We start from the raw sequence: 18,748 nt of genomic DNA, 5'->3' as shown, positions 1-18,748 counted from the left end.
CAAAACTTCCATGTGTATAAGAAGCTCAAGAGCTTATTAAGATGCAGTTCCTGGCACCAATGCTCAGATACTCAGATTAATCAGTTCTCCATAATTGGAGGGAAATTGCTAGGCACATTAGAAATGTTAACCCATTTGATCCAATGACCCTACATGGGGTATTTTTATCACCTACTTTATAGATGAGGAAGTAGAGCCACAGAGAAGTCACGTAATTCCCAAAGCTCTGCCCTTTATTAGCTAGGATTTGAACTCAAGTGTAGCCCTAGGGCCTACATTCTTCGACACTATTCGGACCCTCAACAAATTATCAGCCCAGAGCAGTGGTTCTCTGTCAAGGTCAGTTTTGCCACCCATATACATTTACCAATACCTGACAACCAATCTGGTTGTCACAACGGGGCGGGGGAGGGAGGGAAGGTGTGCTCCTGGCATCTAAGCCAAAGCTAAGAAACACTAGACCAGAGCAGAGCTTTCCAGAAACCATGTGCCCAGGCCATACCCCAGACCCGACAGCAGGATCCTGGGGGCAGGGTGTAGACATAATTTTTTAAAGTTCCCTGGTGTCTCCAGGGTTGAAGACTGCTGGCCTAAGAGCAGCCGCTCTTCCTTAACCACCAAGTCCAGCATTGGGGCTACTACCTGGAGGCCTTTTGCTCCCAAGTGCCAGTGCAGTCACCGGTCCACAGGTTCTCCCTGCGACCGCCATGAATCTGACGTGGGCGGCCTCCCAACTCACCTTTGGAACATCCTCTGAGTGCTTTTCGTGTTACTTGAGGAATCTTACTCGCCCACCACTCCCACACAGCACAGACCTTGGGAGTGGGAACAGAATGACTTTAACTGTCTGTGATGAAGGGAATCTTTTCAGGGGCCACGTGGGGGTAGGGAAGCACTGCAGCAGTGGGGGCATGCTACTTCAGGTGCTGCTGAAGCAGAGAACCCACTGGGAAGGTCAAGGGAGGGGCTGGTGGGGCGTACAGTCAGCTTCCCACGACCGAATGACAGAGGGCAGTTGTGTGATATCAAAAGTGGTTCCTGAGCCCACAGGCAGTGCCAGCCCAGCCAGGTAGTGGGATAGCCCTCCCTGTGGCAGCCCCACGTGACCACAGGGCATCCCCATCCCTTCTTGGTTCTTTTCTTACTCTTGCCCCATAGGGGGGGGAGCAGGTCCCTGAGCAAATTTGGCCCAGCCCTTGCCCAAGCTGGGCCAGACAGCCAAGATCTCAGACCCACTGACACCCCTGGCTCAGGCCCAGGGGAGCCCATTCTGCCATCTGGCCTCCAGGTCGCACCAAGGAAGGCAGGGGAGCAGAACACCAGGCTGGAAAAAGTGGCTCTTGCCCAAAGCTATGGGCAGTGTCCTCATCAGGATGGCCTTGCTGCACCTCTCACACTGTCTTAATGTCCAGGGTCTGGGCTCGTGACAGGTTCTGGCGCTGGGCTTTGACCACGTGCAGGTGTCTCCCATGCAGCGTGAACTTGGACCAGGTGAACAGCTGCAGCAGAGCACAGGTGATGGGCACCAGCACCAGCAGGTAGAAGCAGCCCTGGCGGAGCGTTGGGGCCTGAGCTGGGGGTGGGGCTGGGGGCTCTGGCCAGGGATGGGCACTCCCGACAGGGGTCAGTGGGGGCTCCTGGAAGAGATCATGACCTAGGACGAGAGAGCGTGCAGAAGGAGCAGTGTCAGCCCTGGGCTCCCACAAAGTCCGCGGCACCACATCTCAGATGATACACGTACAGAGCCAAAACCCAACTCTTCACTCCTCCCCCGACCTTGCTTCCCCCGTTCTCCACTTCATTCTCCACTTCTCGGTTAATGGCACCACCATCCACCCAATGACTGGGGCCAGAGACTTTAAAGTCTTCCTACATTCCTTGGTTAACTTCGATGCTCCCTGACAACCAATCCTTCACCTGTACCAACTCCAAAACACATCTCAAACCCAAATATTTCTTTCCAGCCCCCAGCACCACCCTGGTCCAAGCCTCTATCACTTCTCCCATTGCCTCCCTACAATACATTCTCCAGGTAGCAACCAGAGGCAGCTCTTAAAAATATACATCAGGCCCTGGATGGGTAGCTCAGTTGGTTAGAGTGTCATCCCCATATGCCAAGGTTGTGGGTTCAATCCCTGGTCAAGTTACATATAAGAATCAACCAAATGGGGACTTCTAGTCAAGACGGCGGCACAGGCAGCCATGGCCCACGTCTTCGCACAACCACATCAAAATCACAACTAAAATACAGAAAAACCATCACTCAGGACCATTAATAATCAAGTTGAATGGAAGTCTGACAACTATGGAATCAAAGACATCACATCCATCCAGGAGGGGCGCAGATGTGGAACAGGCTGGCCCATCACTGAACGTGTGGTGGATAAAAATTCAGGAGGGATATCTCAGGAGTGAGGAGTCCCAGCCCCACACCACCACCCCACCCCCCCCAAGCTCAAGGTTCCAGTGACAGGAAGATAATTCCCGTCAACTTCTGGCTGTGAAAACCAGTAGGACTGAGTCAGCAGAAGAAACTACTGGAGCCCCAAGCAGTTCCTCTGACAGACCCACACATGGACTCACTCAGACTCACTCCCTCTGAGCTCCAGCACTGGGGCAGCATCTTGAAAGGGAGAAACTGAAGTGTCTGACATCAAGGCAAGCGGAGGCCACTGTCCATTTGCTAAACCCTCTCCTCACAGAGTCAGCAAGCTGGTGCCACACCTGAGACTCCATCAACCTGGCTAACACTGTTTGACCTGCTTCGGAGATCCCCACCCGACCTACAGGCCCGCCCAAGCTGCTTTTCCATATGAATGGCTGGTCTTGGCTCCCTAAGTCCTCTCAAACAAGCAACAGCTGGCCTCAGTGAGCCCCAGACCCAGCACTAGCAGCAGCAGCCAGCCCAGATTCACAGCTTGGCTTCCCTGGGAATCTCTAAGCCCGGCACAAGTAGCAGCCATCTCAGATTGCTTTACAGTTCATGCAGAGGGGCCCTGGGAAAAACACAGATGGGGACTGAACTTGGCCTCTATCACCTGGGAAACCCCAGGGCCAGCAGACAACTACAGACCATGTCGGAGCACCACCACCCTGCCCAGGCACAGTGATCCTCCACAGAAGGCAGAGATTGGTGGTCAGTGGTCACAGCCAATCTTGCCACTGACTAGCCTGGGTAAATCCCTCCCATTGATCTGCCAAAAGTAACCAAGGCTCAACTACAAGAGGAGGGTGTACTCAGCCCACACAAATGGTACACCTTGAGTACCTAATTTGGGTGATAGGGGTGGCTGTGCCCCTGGCCCTACAGGATACCTGCTACATTAGGCCACACTATCAAGACACAAAGTCAAAGCAGCTCTACTTAATACACAGAAACACAGGGAGGCTGCCAAAATGAGGAGACAAAGATAGATGGCCCAAATGAAAGAGCAGATTGAAACTCCAGAAAAAGAGCTAAGAAATGGAGATAAGCAATCTATCAGATGCAGAGTTTAAAACACCGGTTATGCCCTGGCTGGTATAGCTCAGTGGACTGAGCATGGGCTGTGAACCAAAGGGTCGCAGTTCAATCCCTAGTCAGGGCACATGCCTGGGTTGCAAGCTGGATCCCCAGTGGGGGCCACATGAGAGGCGACCACACATTGATGTTTCTCTCCCTCTCTTTCCCTTCCTCTCTCTCTAAAAATAAATAAAATAAAATAAATAAAACACTGGTTATAAGGGTGCTCAAGGAACTTAGTGAGGACCTCAGCAGCATAAAAAAGATCCAGTCAGAAACGAAGGGTACACTCATTGAAACAAAGAACCATTTATAGAAAAACAACAGTAGAGTGGATGACGCCAAAAATCAAATAAATGACTTGGAACTCAAGGAAGCAAAAAACAACCAATCAGAACAACAAAAAGAAAAAAGAATTAAAAACAAAAAACGAGGATAGTGAGCCCTGGCTGGTGTAGCTCAGTGGTGGATTGAGCGCGGGCCTGCGAACCAGACAATCGTGGTTCGATTCCCGGTCAGGGCACATTCCTGGGTTGCAGGCCAGTTCCTTGCAGTCCAAGTCCCAGCAGGGGACGCACAAAAGGCAACCATACATTGATGTTTCTCTCCCTCTCTCCTTCCCTTTCCCTCTAAAGATAAATAAATAAAATCTAAAAAAAAAAACCAAAAAACGAGGATGGTGTAAGCAGCCTCTGGGACAACTTCAAGCGTTGCAACTCTGACATCATAGGGGCGCCAGAAGGAGAAGAGAAAGAGTAAGAAATTGAAAATCTCTTTGAAAAAATAATGGGGGAAAAAAAAACTAATTTGGTGAAGGAAATAGACATGCAAATTCAGGAAGCACAGAGAATCCCAAACAAGATGGAGGCAAACAGGCCCACTCCAAGACAAATCATAATTAAAATGCCAAAGGTTAGAGATAAAGAGAGGATCTTAAAAGCAAGAGAAAAATCAGTTACCTACCTACAGGGGAGCTCCCATGAGACTGTCAGCTGATTTTTCAAAAGAAACATTGCAGGCCAGAAGGGACTGGCAAGAAACATTCAAAGTCATGAAAAGCAGAGACCTACGGCCAAGATTGCTCTACCCAGCAAAGCCATCATTTAGAATCAAAGGGCATTTAAAGAGCTTCCAAGACAAGAAAAAACTAAAGGATTTCATCATCACCAAACCATTATATGAAATGTTGCCTTGGCTGCTGTGGCTCAGTGGACTGAGTGCTCCCCTGCAGACCAAAGGGTTGCTGGTTTGATTCCTGGTCAGGGCACATGCCTGGGTTGCAGGCCGGGTTCCCAGTTGGGGGTGTGCAAGAGGCAACTCATTGATGTTTCTCTTGCACATCGATGTTTCTCTCCCTCTCTTTCTCCCTCCCTTTTCCTCTCTCTAAAAATAAAATCTTAAAAAAAGAGAGAAAGAGAAATGTTAAAGGGACTTATTTAAGAAAAAGAAGATCAAAACTATGAACTATAAAATGTCAAAAGTATAAATCTATTAACAATTGAATATAAAAAACAAACTAAGGAAATAAGAAGAACAGATCCAGAATCATGGATACGGAGCACTTGGATGGCTGCCAGATGGGAGCGGGTGTGGGGGAATGGGTGCAGAGTTGAGGAGATAACAAGTGCAAATTGGTAGACCACGTCACCCCCTGCTTAAAACCCTTCCAAAAGTTTCTTGTATTTTTGGTTTGGGGTTTTTTTGTTTTGTTTTGAGAGTACACTTATGAAAGCTGGGGACAGTGAAACAGGGAAGCAAAGCCTAGGATTGAAGAAGCAACAGGAAAGAGACTAGGCAGGGCTGCTCTGGCTCACTGAGAAATCAGAGAAAAGGGGGCCTTGGAGACAGGTTCAGGGGGTGAGTCCAGGATGCTCTGCTGCTGCCCCTTGCTCCCCTGGCTGCAAGTCTTACGGGACCCTTGGAGTTTAGGAGGTACAAGCCTGTGGGGGAAGAAGACAGGGAAGGGAAAGGTGCAGGTGTGCTCCCAGGAGGCAGAGCTCACCAACAGTTTCTCTATGAACTGAGAATAAAATCCAAACTATGCCCTGCTCTCTAGAGCCTTTATCCAGCTTCATCTGAGCACTCCTGGTACCTTGGGCCTTTGCACCTGTCACTCCTCTGTCTGGGATGCACCAGGATCTTTATAGACCAAATCCTTCCTATTCAGTTTACATCCTGGGTGTCACCTCCTCAGAGAGACCTTGCCAGACCACACTAAGTAGCTGTTCAGTCACACTACAGTAAGTCCTCACTCAACGCCGTCAATAGGTTCTGTGAGGTTAAGTGAAACAGTGTGATGAAACAGTTTTACCATAGGCTAATTGATATAAACAAGAGTTAAGTTGCTACAGTATCTTGTCAATGCTATAATGAAACGATCTCGAGCAAAACCACATCTGTCGAAGACCCGCTGTGTCTTTACCTCTGCACTGTCACTACCGCTGTTTTCTCGTTTGGCTGTTACGTCACCACAGCCCCCTCCACCCTGCGGAGAATATAAGCCTCATGATGGCGAAGACCACGGATGTCTGGCTGTCACCTCCCTCGCACCCAGCGCAGCTCCTGGCAGAGACAGTATTCCGCACCTGTTTGCTGAACCCATGAACGAACTACTGAAAGAACGAAGACTCAGAGACCCAGTTTTCCTCCTTCTGCGGGGAGAGGCAGAGCGGTGTGGCAGCCCAGGGGGGCCAGCCCCAGCCGGTGTTGGGCGGTTGCCATTCTCCCCCTCCCGGACCAAGAGCCATGTCGGTCGGTGCACCAGCTGAGCTGTGCCCCCTAGAGCCTCAAGAGCTTCTCACCAGCCCCCGGCCCTCACCTGTGTAGAAGCACAGCAGCCAGGTGCCCAGCAGTGGGGCGAAGGTTTGGCCTGGCTTGGTCACCAGGGCCACCATGCCAAAGAGGAGCGCCGAGGCCGCCTGCTTGCGGTGGTTCAGCACCAGGTCCTCATCCACCAGGTCAGTGACCACCAAGGTCAGCAGCTTACAGGTGCCCTCAGTGAAGACACGGTTGCTGCCAGCAGAGAGAGAAAGCAGACAAGAGTGAAGGGGAGGGACAGAGGCGTGGGAGTGCGGCAGGGCAGGGCGTACCTGGCGATGAAGAGGCAGAGCAGGCCCGGGAGGTCCGGGCCAGCCAGAAGCATGAGCAGGCTCAGGCCCAGTTTAAGCAGGAAGAGCCCCCGCACCACCGCGTAGACGCCCCAGCGCCGGCACAGGGGCAGGAAGTAGAGGTTGTTGAGATGGGGGGCAACATAGGAGATGCCTGAGGAGAAGGGGTGCGCCTTGTCAGGGGCGCTGCGGCAACTTCCACAGGCTCCCCACCTTCTAAGGAACGGGCTGCGTAACCACGTGCCAGGCTCCCTGCTGACAGCTAACTTGCATCGTTTTATTCAATCCTCTCAGCCTTTTAACATTACTATTATTACTCCTGCTTTATCAATGAGAAAGGGAAACCCAAAGAGATCAAGTAAAACACACCCAAGGCCGGACAGTGAATAATAAGCAGTCTAGGCTTCACCCTGGCTGGGGCTGCTCAGTGCATTGAGCGCCCAGTTGGATTCCCCGGCAGGGCACAGGCCTGGGCTGCAGGCCAGGTCCCCAGTAGGGGGCGTGCAAGAGGCAACCGCACAATGATGTTTCCCTCCCTTCCCCTCCCTCTATAAATAAGTAAATAAATAAATAAATAAATAAATAAATAAATAAATAGTAAATACTTACACTTATCATTTATTTAGTCTTACACCTGTAACAGTGACTGTCTCTGCTGTCCCCCAGACCCCGTGCCCCACTCACTGCCTCTGGGCAGCACCAGCCCCAAGAGGACCACCAGGAGAGCAGCCCTGAGCCCTCCTGCCCACAACAGGCTCCGCCCCTTCCTCAGGAACACAGGACTGGGGGCCGGAGCTGCACGCCCTCCCCCACCCAGGCCCCGGCTAGGCGGGTGGCTGTGCCTGCAGTTGGGCGAGAGGCTCAGGGTGCAAGCCTCTGTCCGTCCACCCACCCAAGACGCTCACTCACCCAAGAGGAAGGAGCCGGTGGAGAGGGAGATGCGGTCAGACAGCAAGTGCTCCAGGAAGAGGGGGAAGAAGTTGCTGTTGAAGTGGCAGTGGAAGACCTGGAACCGAGCGGCAGCGAGGAGGCTGCTGGGGCGGGAGGGGCGCCAGGAGCAAGAGCAGGAGCAGCCTTCACCCCCACACCCCTCAACATGGAAAATGCCAGAGCGAAACCTACTACCAATTCCTGAAGCAGTGATAAAATTGTCATTAGCACCAATTAAAAGTTTTTTCTTTGCAATTAGAAACACCTTAGTAAAAGAAGCTTAATAACCTACAAACTATTTCCAAATTTGGCTAGCTTATATATTACATGTGTTTTTGGTGTGGCACTTGAGTTCCCAGACACACCTTTTTCATGCCCTCACTTTGCAGGACGGGGCTGCCCCCAGTGGCTGAGACTTGCTCAAGATCACACAAGGAGTGAGGAGCTCAGGTGGCGCGAGAATCCAGGGTTTTAACTACCCAACCTGTGTCCTGCCTTCGGATCACCCTGCAGTCGCCACACGGGGCCCAGGACTGATTTCCCAGTTTTTGAGAAAGGTGTTCCCGCATCCTAGCCATCCTGGGTGGGGCGACTGCTCCCATACCTGCACCAGGTCCATGCCCACGAACCACAGGAAGTTCCGATGATGTGCCAGCTGCCGCAGGTACTGGCCCAAGGTGATGCTGCCCACCTCCTCGCCGCCCACAGGCAGCCCATCTCCACACAGGCTGTGGGGCAGAGGGGAGTCAAGATCGGCCTGGGGCTGGGCCAGAGCCGCCCCTGCCCCAGGGCAGCCATGCATCAGAAGGGGGTCCGGAGCTGAAATCAGACCGAGGATGATGCCGGCCACTCACCCGCTATCCACATCCAGGTCTGGACACCCTGGCTCCCTACCAGCTGCCTCAACCCGCCGCCGCAGCAGCCGTGTGGCTCCCACAAAGCCTAGCCCAGAGCCAGCAGCCAGTGCCACGCAGAAGGCACGGAAGGATGAGAAGTCCTCCTTGTTCCAGAAGGCGTAGGAGGCAAAGACAGACAGCGAGCCAGCCGCACTGAAGAGGGAGCAGTAGAAGTTGAGGTGGGTGCGGTCGTGGGCTGAGAGGGCCAGGTCGGCCAGCAAGGCATGGTGGTGCAGGTCCACGAGCGTCAGGAAGCCGTCATAGAGGCACAGGCACAACAAGAACTGCAGGCCGGCAGGGGCCCAGGGCACCCAGAATGCCAGGAACGACAGCGCCAGCAATGGCCCGTGCCGGCCAAGTGCCCGCACCCGTGCAAGCACCACGGCCCTCGAGGAGAGCCCAGTGCCCGACCTGCCAGGGAGAGGGGGGCTGTCGGAAGATGCCCTTGCAGCCTTGGGCCCAGTGCCCCCTGCCCAGACCCCAGAAGAATGACAGGGCCCAGGGTGGTCCTAACAAGCTCCAAGTCCTCAGCCTCCGATTTAGGAAACACAGCTCGCCAGTGGGTACTCTCTCCTCTGCCCCTGGCCAGCCTGCCTGCCGGGACTGAGAGCCAAAGTAGGGTGTGATACCCATTTTGTCAGGGTTGGGGGCAGTGATGGGCTGAAGCGGGGGTGGGGGAAAGGAAGCTGCCAGAGCAGCCGAGTGCTGGTGATGCTGTTCCCAATCCTGAGGGCCAGGCAAGCAGACCTGGGGCCAGTCTCTCCCCCAGGGGGCCAAGGCCAGCACTTAGGCATGGCCACTTCTCCGACCTAGACGGAGTCTACCCTGACTTCGGGGAAGGGAGAAATCCTGCAGGGCAGCTAAAAATGGTCCCCCTTTCTTCACCTCCCACAAACACAGGCAGGGGTCCTCCAGCCCTGGAGAAGGGGGGGATGGGACAGGACCAGTTCTGAGCCTTCCCCAAGACACACACCGGGGCTGGGAGCCGAGGAACTGGCGGTCACTCAGCCAGCCGAAGAGGGGGTCGTTGAGGCTGTTCCACAGAAGAAACACCGTCTGTGGGTAGAGGGGACACGGGGCGGGTGGGCTCAGGCAGCCTCCTCTCCAGGGCTTTCCCTACCCAGCCTGCTCGCCACCCCTCAAAGACGACACCAGCTTTCCCACCTGCAAATCTTTGCTCAGGTCAGTCCCTCCGCTAAAACCCACTCTGCAGGCCACTACCCCCATCAAACTCCCGCCCAGCTCATCAATTAATATATGTGAATACACAGGACAGTCCCTGGCTCATAGGACAGTGGCCAGAGCTGGTGTAATCGCCATGGAGGAGTCACCCAGACCTCCAGCTCCAGCTTTTCTTGCTGGGTCTTGGTGGGCAGCCCATCCTGCCCCAAGTTCCTGGCTGGGCGGGACTCAGCACCGCCACCTGCCCGGCTCCTACCCCAGCACGAACCTACCTCTCCGACCCAGAAGGCAGCTTTGCTGATCTTGTACACGGAGACAAAGGTGTCCACATAGTAAAGCAGAAACACGTTGTGCAGAACAGAGGTGAAGAGGGCCAGGGAGCCATAGACCAGAGCTGTGGACAAGCCCAACAGCCAGGCCTGGGGCCCACCCAGGCCCATGGCTGCCAGCCCAGCCTCAACCTAGGAGCAGAGAAGTGCTCGTGACCACGGGCAGCCTGGCCATCCTTGCCCCTGAGGAAGAAGGAGCCAGTTAGCTACAAAGATCAGAGCCAGCTCTGCTCTAAAACCCAGACCTCGGAGTCATTTAAAAACTTATTTCTAACTGGAAGAAAGTTTGCCCATCAAACAGAGCTGGGGGATCGTTAATGACATACAGCTGAACAATGCCGGCTGGCCACCACACCAGGGAGTGACTCAAGGACGCTGATAAAGGCGTGGGAAGCAAAGGCAGGTGTCCGGCGAGTGCTGAGCCCAGTCCAACTGTGCTCAGGCTGTGAGCTCAGTATCTTCTCTCATCTGTGCTATCTGACCTTAATGGCCTACATTACGACCTTGGGCTTGGGCCTGCAATGTACCTACAATGTAACTGCCAAACTACTTCACCCAAGCCTCGGTTTCCTCTTCTGTAACAGGGCAAATGAGATGATCGTGCCTACTCCACAGAGACACTTAAAGGTGAAAGGGGTAAAGCTCAATAAATGGATGTCAGTGACGTCACTGTTTTCTTTATAAAATCCCGACAAAGTGTATCACAATCTTATGGAGCAATGCCAAGCTCAGATGTGTTAAGTAATTTGCCCAATGTCACACAGCAAAAATGTGCCAGATTGGAACGCTGGCCTGTCTGGCTCCAAAGACTTACCTGCCACTGGACCTCCCAAATCAGGGTCCTATGTGGTCAATGGAGAGAAACCTGCTGTGGTGTCAAGTTCCACAGATAGAGAACAGTGATGAAATGGTGTCAGAGCTACTACTGCTCATGCACTTCAATTCCAGAAATTCCGCTCAAGGAACTAATCCCAAAGGAATGTGTATGTGTATAGAGATGTCCATGGCAGTAACATTTATAACAGCAAATGGTCGGGCTCACCTGGCTGGTGTGGCTCAGTGGATTGAGTGCTGGTCTGAGAACCAAAGGGTCACCAGTTCAATTCCACGTCAGGGCACATGCCTGGGTTGTGGGCCAGGTCCCCAGTTGGGGGTGTGCAAGAGGCAATGGATTGATGTACCTCTTGCACATCAATGTTTCTCTTCCTCCCTTTCTTCCTCCTTTCCTCTCTTTCTAAAAAAACAAAATAAGTAAAATAAAACAAAACAAAAAATAAAACAAACCAAAATAAAAAAATTTAAAAAGAACAGCTTAGCCCTGATGGGTGTGACTCAGTGGACTGAATGACGGCCTGTGAACCAAGGGGCCACCAGTTCAATTCCCAGTCAGGGCACATGCCTGGGTTGCAGGCCAGGTCAGGTCCCCAGTGGAGGGTGTGTGGGAGGCAACCACCCAATGATGTTTCTCTCCCTCTCTTTCTCCCTCCCTTCTCTGTCTAAAATAAATAAATAAAATTAAAAAAAAAAGAACAGCTTCATTAAGAAAAAATAAAAGTTGGACACAGCCTAAGAATGCAACAAAGGGACTAGCTGAGCAAGCCCAACGCTCTCCAGAAATCGGAAGCCTGTGGGTAAACTTGACACATGGGAGAGAAACTCAAGAACATGTCACGTGAAAAGAGAGAACAGAGGACAGCGTGGGCGTCTGGTTCCCACCCAGGCAGACTCCTGCGGGGACTGGCAGGCTACACCGACCGACACGGGTGGGAAAGGACGTAAAAGCCGATTTTTAACAGAGCTCCGCTTCTCAGCTTGTCATGTGCTTTCAAGGCACCTGAAGGCCCCGTCAAAACGCAGATTTTGGCTCAGTAGTTCTGGGTAGGAACCTGAGACTCTGCTTTACTAACAGACACCCAGGTGCCACCACGCTGCTGGTCCATGACCACAACAGAAGCATTGAGTCTGTCTCTGTTTTCAAGGCTCCAAGCTGCCGTTCTCACTTTAGAAAAATAACCCCGTGTGCCTGCCTGACCCCCAGCGGGAAGCTCTGGGGGCTCCCTCCTCTCAAACTCCCTGCTGCAAATTGAATCGCATCCCCCCAAAAACATAGTTAAGTCCTAACCCCCAGTACCTGTGTGACCTGATTTGGAAACAGGGTCTATGTAGATGTAACCGTGTTAAATAGGGCCACACTGAATCAGTGGTGATGATGGGGTCCTCTCGAGGAGACAGGATCTCAGGCACAGAGACAGACACACGCAGGAGGAGATGCCAGGCGAAGACCAAGGCAGAACCTGGCACGATGCAACCCTGAGTCAAGGAGTGCCATGGACGGGGGACAGCCCCCAGGGGCCAGGAGACACAAGCAAGGACTCATCTCTGGGCCACACTGGAAGGAGAGTTGTCTTGGGCCACACATTAAATACACAGACTCTAACGAAAACTGCTGAGCAAAAAAAAGGTTTTAAGTAAGTTTATGATTTTGTGTTGGGCCGCATTCATAGCCATCCTAGGCCACATGCGGCCCCTGGGCTGAGGGTTGGACACACCTGCTCTAGATCCTCCTTCCAAAGGGAGCCTGATTTTGGACTTTTACCCTTTAGAACTGTGATTTTGTTGTTTCAAGCCACCCGGTTTGTGGCGATTTGTTACGGCAGCCCTAGGGGACTTACACCCACCCTCGGGCGCTGATCCTCTATGAGTGCTTGTGACCCAAGCCTGCCCACTGGCCTCATCTGCATGTCCTTGCACTCACACGTGTGTGCAGCTGCTCCCTCACTCTCACACGTGCTCACATGCACAGCCAAAACTTCTGTTTCCCAGCAGGGTCAGGCCCTGGAGAGCCGACTCCAGGCCCAGTCTAACAGGGACAGCCCCACCTGTCCTTCCAACAGGAAGACCTGTCCTTCCCCATCGCCCCCCGTGGCCTCCCCTCCCTGCCCAGCCTGCAAGGGCCTCTGCCGTCTGGCCTCTCCCAGCCTGTCCAGGCTGGCCTGCCTCGGACCCTCAAGCCACCTTCTGCTCTGGCCAGGCCTTTGTTCTTGTCAGAGCCTCCCACCATAAGCACCGGCCTCATCTGCCCACCTCAGTCCCACGCACCCTTCAGGAGCCAGCACCGTGCCCAGGAGACCTTCTCCAGCTCCCTGGGCCCTGAGCGACGCCTTCGGCCCCTGCACAGCAGACTCTCATGCCCGCCCCCACTTAGGATATCGAAGGCAGGGCTTGTGCCTCTTCCCTCCCTGGGAGAATGGGTGGGGCCCAGCCACTCTTGCTCAGGAACGGACTGGTGAGAAAGAGACTCTGATGGGAGAACAGGAGGGACTCACTGCGGTCACTCTCTGACTTGCCCGAGTGGCAATCACTCAAGAGATCTGTATGCATCCCCGCTGCCGTGCTGGCCTGGCGCCAGGATACACCTAATGGTGGAGGAATGAGAGAAGCAGCCAGAACTACCTGAAACCAGCCACTAAGTCTATGAGAAGCTCTCCCAGGCCACAGGGGTGCTGCCTTGCCCCAAAGCAGGAAGATAGCCAGGTGGCCTCTCCCCACGACCTTGAGCCCCTGAAGGAACAGTTGCTGGGAAATGTTTCTTTTTTTCACAGCTTTATTGAGGTGCTATTGACATACAAAAATCTACACATCTTCAAAGGGTAGTCTGATCAATTATGACATGTGTGCACCTGTGAGGCTGTCACCACGTCTGAGATCACGAACATACTTGTCGCCCTGCAAGTCTCCTCGGCACCCTCTGAGTAACGTAGCTGAAGGAAGACCCACTGGAGGCCTGCGAAGTCCTGACTCCACCACTTAGTACCTGTGTGCCCTGGAGCGGTCTGCTTAACCTCTCTCCAACCCCTCCTTTCTGGATCTGCAATACAAGGCCAACCTTCCCAAGGCTATTAAGACTCTAAAGCACTGAGCATGGTAAGTGTGGAGAGCACTTTAGAGAGTGCTACTATGGAACCTCTCAAGCCTCCCCCCCCCACAAGGATGGGGTGGGGTTCATCAGAACTCCCTACCTCACCTCCAAAGCCTTCTTCGTCCAAGGGAGTGAAGCTCCCCTTCCCACCCAGATGTCTAGTGACGCTCCCCCCCCCCCCCGTTGCTAGAGAAGGTGCACCCTGCAGGCAAGAGGCTGAGCTCCAGGCCCCCACGCTGGGGCAACCAGAGAAGAAAACCTGAGAGGATGAGGTGGAAAGGGTATGGCTATGCCATGGGAAGGGCCTGGATTTAATGCCAAATGCAGCTCCTGCTAAGAGTGTAACCTCAGGCGAGTCACTGAGCCAGTCTGAGTCTTGGTTTTCTCACCTGTAGGAGGCAGCCATAACGCCTGCTGTGTAGGAGCGCCGGGAGGACTGAACTGATGTCCACGGAGCCCGAGCACCATTGCGGTCACACAGATGATGCTCAGAAACTGGCTTTCTCTTTTTAACTCACTTACAACAGATCATGGTAGCAACAGAATATCCTGGGCCTCAGGCTTATCTACTGGGTTGGCCAAAAAGTTCATTTAGTTTTTTCTGTATGATGGCTCCAGTAGTGCTAGTTGTTTTTAATTTCATTTGAAACAATTTTGTTAGATTATATTGTGACAGCTGTCGTATCAGTGTGCATTTAAAACACTTATCAAAACTGGCAAATTTTTCTGTGGCCATTTTAATATTGAAGATGGAAGAAAATACACAATATTTTCAGTGTTATGCTTTATTATCTCAAAAAAGATAAAAACAACTGAAATGCAAAACAAGATTTGTGCAGTGTATGGGGAAGGCGCTGTGAGAGATAGAACATATCTAAAGTGGTTTGCGAAGTTTCTTGGTGCTATTGACACTATGACCAAATAATTCTTTGCTATGAGGATGTTTTATGCACTGTAAGATGTTTAGCAGCATCCTGGCCTCTACCCATGAAAAGCCAATAGCAGGAGATAGCTGACATACTCAAAATATCTACATCAATAAAGTTTTCGCTGAAAATGAAAAATGTCTCTTTTATTTTACAGAAAAAAACTAAATGGACTTTTTGGCCAACCCAATATAAAGTGAGAATGATAAAGCCAACCACTTAAACTGCTATGGGCTGAAATGCGAAAGGTAGACACAGCACCAAGCGTCATGTCTGGCACGTAGAAGACCCTCCCTAAACAGTAGCAATTATCACCTTTTCCCAAGTCTCTGCAGTTTGGTTTCATGATCTTTAAAGGGCTTCAGTCAGTGTCCCTTCTGCCAGACCCCTGGTTGAAGTCATCTTTCCAGCCCCCAACACCAATGCTGCTCGCCGCCTGGCACAGACTTCCATCCCTCAGATCCTTTATTAAATGCCATCTCCGCACCTTTCTTCACACTCTTTCCTCTGCCTCACTACCCTAGCTGTAACTATATACCATTCCCCGGGTGCACAGGACATCCCAGGCTTTTGTATCTATTACCATGAATCCTGACAACTCTGGGTACTATCTCCATCCTCATTTTATAAATGAAGAATCCCAGGCTCAGAAGGTTAAGTAACTGGCCCCAAATCACAGGTATTAAGTGCCGAGCCAAGATTCAAAACTGGTGTTTCTGACTAAAACATCTGAGCATTTCTCACATCACTATGCCCACCGCCTCCCACCATCTTATCAAATCCTGCTTCTTCAAGGCCCAGGTCAGTGGAGGTCAGGGGCACCAGCCTTCCTGAGGACTCCAAGTCAGGTGTTCTTTCTCTTTTTCAGATCCCTCGGCTCCTGTATCATGATCCAAATGCCTCTGTTATCCTCCTTGGGCCCCCAAGCTCAAGGGCAAGGCCAGGTCAGACCCTCCTCTGATTTCTGCTCCCTGCCTCCACCAGGCTCCTTCACCACAGTAGGTGCTCAACTAATACATGTTGGATTGATTCCCCCCTAGAAGGCCAATATGAGCGTTGCCCAGCCCCAGGTAAGAGCAGCACCTATAGGAAGTGTCACACCCAGATCCAACTGTACCCCTCGGCTCTGCCTTCTGCTTGGCTGTAGGGTGTCAGAAATTGGCCTCTGTGGGAGTGCATCAGGATTATCACGATATACCCTGCTGAGCAGAACAGGTACGGCAAGGCAACAGGTGCACGAAGAGGACTAGTGATAATGACAAAATGAACGTTTATTAAGCTTTTACCACGTGCCCAGCACTGGACTAAGGAGCACAGAAACGATACGGGAAGAGAGCTCAGAGCAGGGAGGTAGAAAGACCTAGACACCAGTGTGTGGGGAACCGCACACAAGATTCTGTTGTGAGACAATGGGATGGGGGGTGATGAAGTGACAGAATCGGACCTGCTTGGAAAGATGCCCTGGCAGGATGTAAAACTCTCCCGTCTTCCCCCATCAGGCTTCTGGGAGATAAAAAGCTAAAAAGGGTGAAAAGAGTAGCTTCTCCCTGATTGGGTGAGTTGGGGCTGATGGATTTAGTGAAGGAAACCAAGACAGGCCCCTGGAGTGAGGGGTATCAAAGGAAGTGATTCCCTTGAAGACTGGAGGCTGTATGAGAAGCAGTTAGTGCAGAGGGGACAGCTAGGTCGGGAGCCCAGGGTCGTCTGAATTACCACAAACCAGCCATCTGAGTTTATTCCTACATCTATGAAGAGGGAGAAACAAATCCATTCCCAGCCTTTCCTCAGGGGTATCACATGAAAGCACAAACATTAGGTGTGTTCTTTTCTCAACAAGTAGCTGACCTCAGAGTTGCCTGTTGTGTTTCATGTTTCACACCCCAGAGCCTTGTCTTCCTGCCCAGTCTTCCCACAGCAAGGCCCAGCAGGCGGCTGGGGGAACCCACACTGGCGGCCCTTCTCCTCAGGCTAGAAATAAAACTCCACCTTATGGGGGAAGGACATTCTCCCTCTGCCTCCCGCAGGTTGCTGCAGCAGCACCGGAGGGTCAGCAACTTCATCCTAGGACTATCCAAGCCACTGAGGAGTTCGGGGTCAACCCAGGTGCTCTTTAATCAGGAGCTGGCGCTGAAGCACGTGGCCATTCTCCAGCCAGTCTGCACATTACAATCACCTTCTCAATAGCACCCAAGCCCAGGCGTCAACCCTGACCAATTAAATCGGAATTTCTAGGGATGGAGCCCAGCACGGTGTCCTTTTAAAGCTCCCCAAGGAGTTGTACTGCGTCACCCGAGTTAAGGGCCTTCGCATTAATGAAACGAATGCGGACCCGAAGCTCACCGCGACCCCAGCCCCAGGGAGCCCCAGTGCAGGGACGCCCCCTCACGGCTCGAGCCTGAGCTTCTCCCGCCCTGCCCCACGGGCTCTCCCAACCCACAGCCTGACCACCTCGGGCATCCCCGCAGACAGCCCCCGGGACTTCCAGAGAGGACTGCTTTCCCGTCCCCCACGGTCCGTCCTTTGGGCCGAACTGGCCCCCAGTCCGGCCCGCTCCTGCCCCTGAACCTCGCCGCGTTCAGCCCCTCACCGCAATCGTAGCAACCGATGCCTAATCGCGGCTGCCCGGAACCAGGTGCGAGCCTGTGGTCCGGCGCATCCAGGGCTGCTCCCCCAGCCTCTGTCTCCGCCCCCGCGCAGCGATTGGCTCTGCCGGCCACCGCCTGCAGGTAGGTGCCCGCGCGCGAGGCTGCCGCCGCCATATTTGTCTTGGGCGCTTGCCCTTAGGGACCGAAAGAGAATGCGGAGGCTAGCAAGACGGGTGCGGGTTTGCCGGGATTCCTGACCTGCTCATCCCCTCCTCAAGGCTTAATGTCATTCCAGTTTGAGGAAACAGTAAACAAAATGGAATCAGCGTACTCAAACTGCCAAATCAGAGTAGGCTGAGGATGAGGAAATGACTCTCTTCTTGCTTTAAAGAGCCTGGGAACGTAAACGTATGGCCTTGCCAACATTGCGCATCAGTGCTGAAGACAGGCATGCGAACTTGTAGGTAACCCTCTGAAGATCTTGGGAAAGAATGTTCAGTGCCCAGAAACTCTGACATCTGGACCCACCCAGAGGCTGAGTGCCGGGCTGATTCTTCTCAAGAACGCACTTTTTGCTGTAAGAACTCAGCTTTTCTTAATTCTTCAGAACTCTCTGAACTCGTTGTAGTTCCCATTTGTAAATCTCAAGACCCTCAAATAAACCTTTATCATTTATTTCTAGCCAAAGCCTCTTGATTCACTTACAATTAGCCAGCAAGTTTAAATCAACAAAGCTTTTCTGAGTGCCCCCTCCCCTCTCCCCATCCTTCCTTAGCATTAATTCAGAGAATGAGGAGAGCTCAGCCCCTCTCTGCAGGTCTGACTGGATGCACATCTGAGGCAGATAAGGAAATAACAGTGACACCACCTGGGACTCCCTGATGCTGGACCGTGAGACCCAAGACCTGTCAGCCCCAGCTTCAGCTGTGGGCACAGGCGCCCGGCCCTAAGAGAACCAGCATACAGCCCAACCTCCTCCTATTAGTAAGTCATAACAAAATATCGGGAGTAATGAGCCCTCACTATGTGCCCTGTACTGCATCAAGAACTTTATGTGCATTCTCTGTTGAGTCTTCACATCGTTCTTTGGAGGTAGGTGCTATTATACACATTTTCCAGATGGAACTGAAGCTCAGAGATTCAATAATATTCACACTATAAGCAACAGGTCCAGACAAGCTGGAATCCAGCTCTCCGGATTTCCAGAATAGAAGTCTTTTCCCTTCTTACCCTTGCAAGCCCTCAAAGTTTTGTTTTGCTCAGTGCAATGTGGTGAGGATGTCCCATGTCTCCTCCCAACAGGCTTGTACCCTGGTTACATTTCCAGGTCATCAAACAGCACACACTCCAGACTGCTGCTTCCTAACCCTGG

General features: G+C 52.5%; 1 protein-coding gene across 1 annotated transcript; it reads right to left on the bottom strand.

Moving 5' to 3' along the window:
• Window positions 1-118: 118 nt before the first annotated feature.
• On the bottom strand, window positions 119-17,457 carry MFSD13A (major facilitator superfamily domain containing 13A). The gene is made up of 11 exons (XM_037159425.2): window positions 17,379-17,457; window positions 12,078-12,240; window positions 10,989-11,180; window positions 9,890-10,129; window positions 9,409-9,491; window positions 8,394-8,846; window positions 8,144-8,267; window positions 7,519-7,615; window positions 6,592-6,763; window positions 6,321-6,514; window positions 119-1,654 (listed from the first exon to the last, which is right to left on the bottom strand). The coding sequence occupies exons 4-11, from the start codon at window positions 10,055-10,057 to the stop codon at window positions 1,392-1,394; spliced, it is 1,554 nt and encodes a 517-aa protein (XP_037015320.2). The 5' UTR covers window positions 10,058-10,129; window positions 10,989-11,180; window positions 12,078-12,240; window positions 17,379-17,457; the 3' UTR covers window positions 119-1,391.
• Window positions 17,458-18,748: the final 1,291 nt, after the last annotated feature.

The sequence above is a fragment of the Artibeus jamaicensis genome, unplaced genomic scaffold (genome assembly GCF_021234435.1).
Source record: "Artibeus jamaicensis isolate MK-2021 breed Jamaican fruit bat unplaced genomic scaffold, CSHL_Jam_final contig_490, whole genome shotgun sequence".
Lineage (NCBI taxonomy): Eukaryota > Metazoa > Chordata > Mammalia > Chiroptera > Phyllostomidae > Artibeus > Artibeus jamaicensis.
The sequence above is the reverse complement of the archived record's forward strand: the minus strand, read 5'-3'. Positions and strand labels throughout refer to the sequence as shown.

Coding starts and splice junctions, on each gene's coding strand:
- MFSD13A (XM_037159425.2), bottom strand. CDS start 10,057: ATGGGCCTGGGTGGGCCCCAGGCCTGGCTGTTGGGCTTGTCCACAGCT. Junction 9,492..9,889: donor CTGCCTTCTGGGTCGGAGAG/GTAGGTTCGTGC, acceptor CTCTACCCACAG/ACGGTGTTTCTTCTGTGGAA. Junction 6,515..6,591: donor CTCTGCCTCTTCATCGCCAG/GTACGCCCTGCC, acceptor CTCTGCTGGCAG/CAACCGTGTCTTCACTGAGG.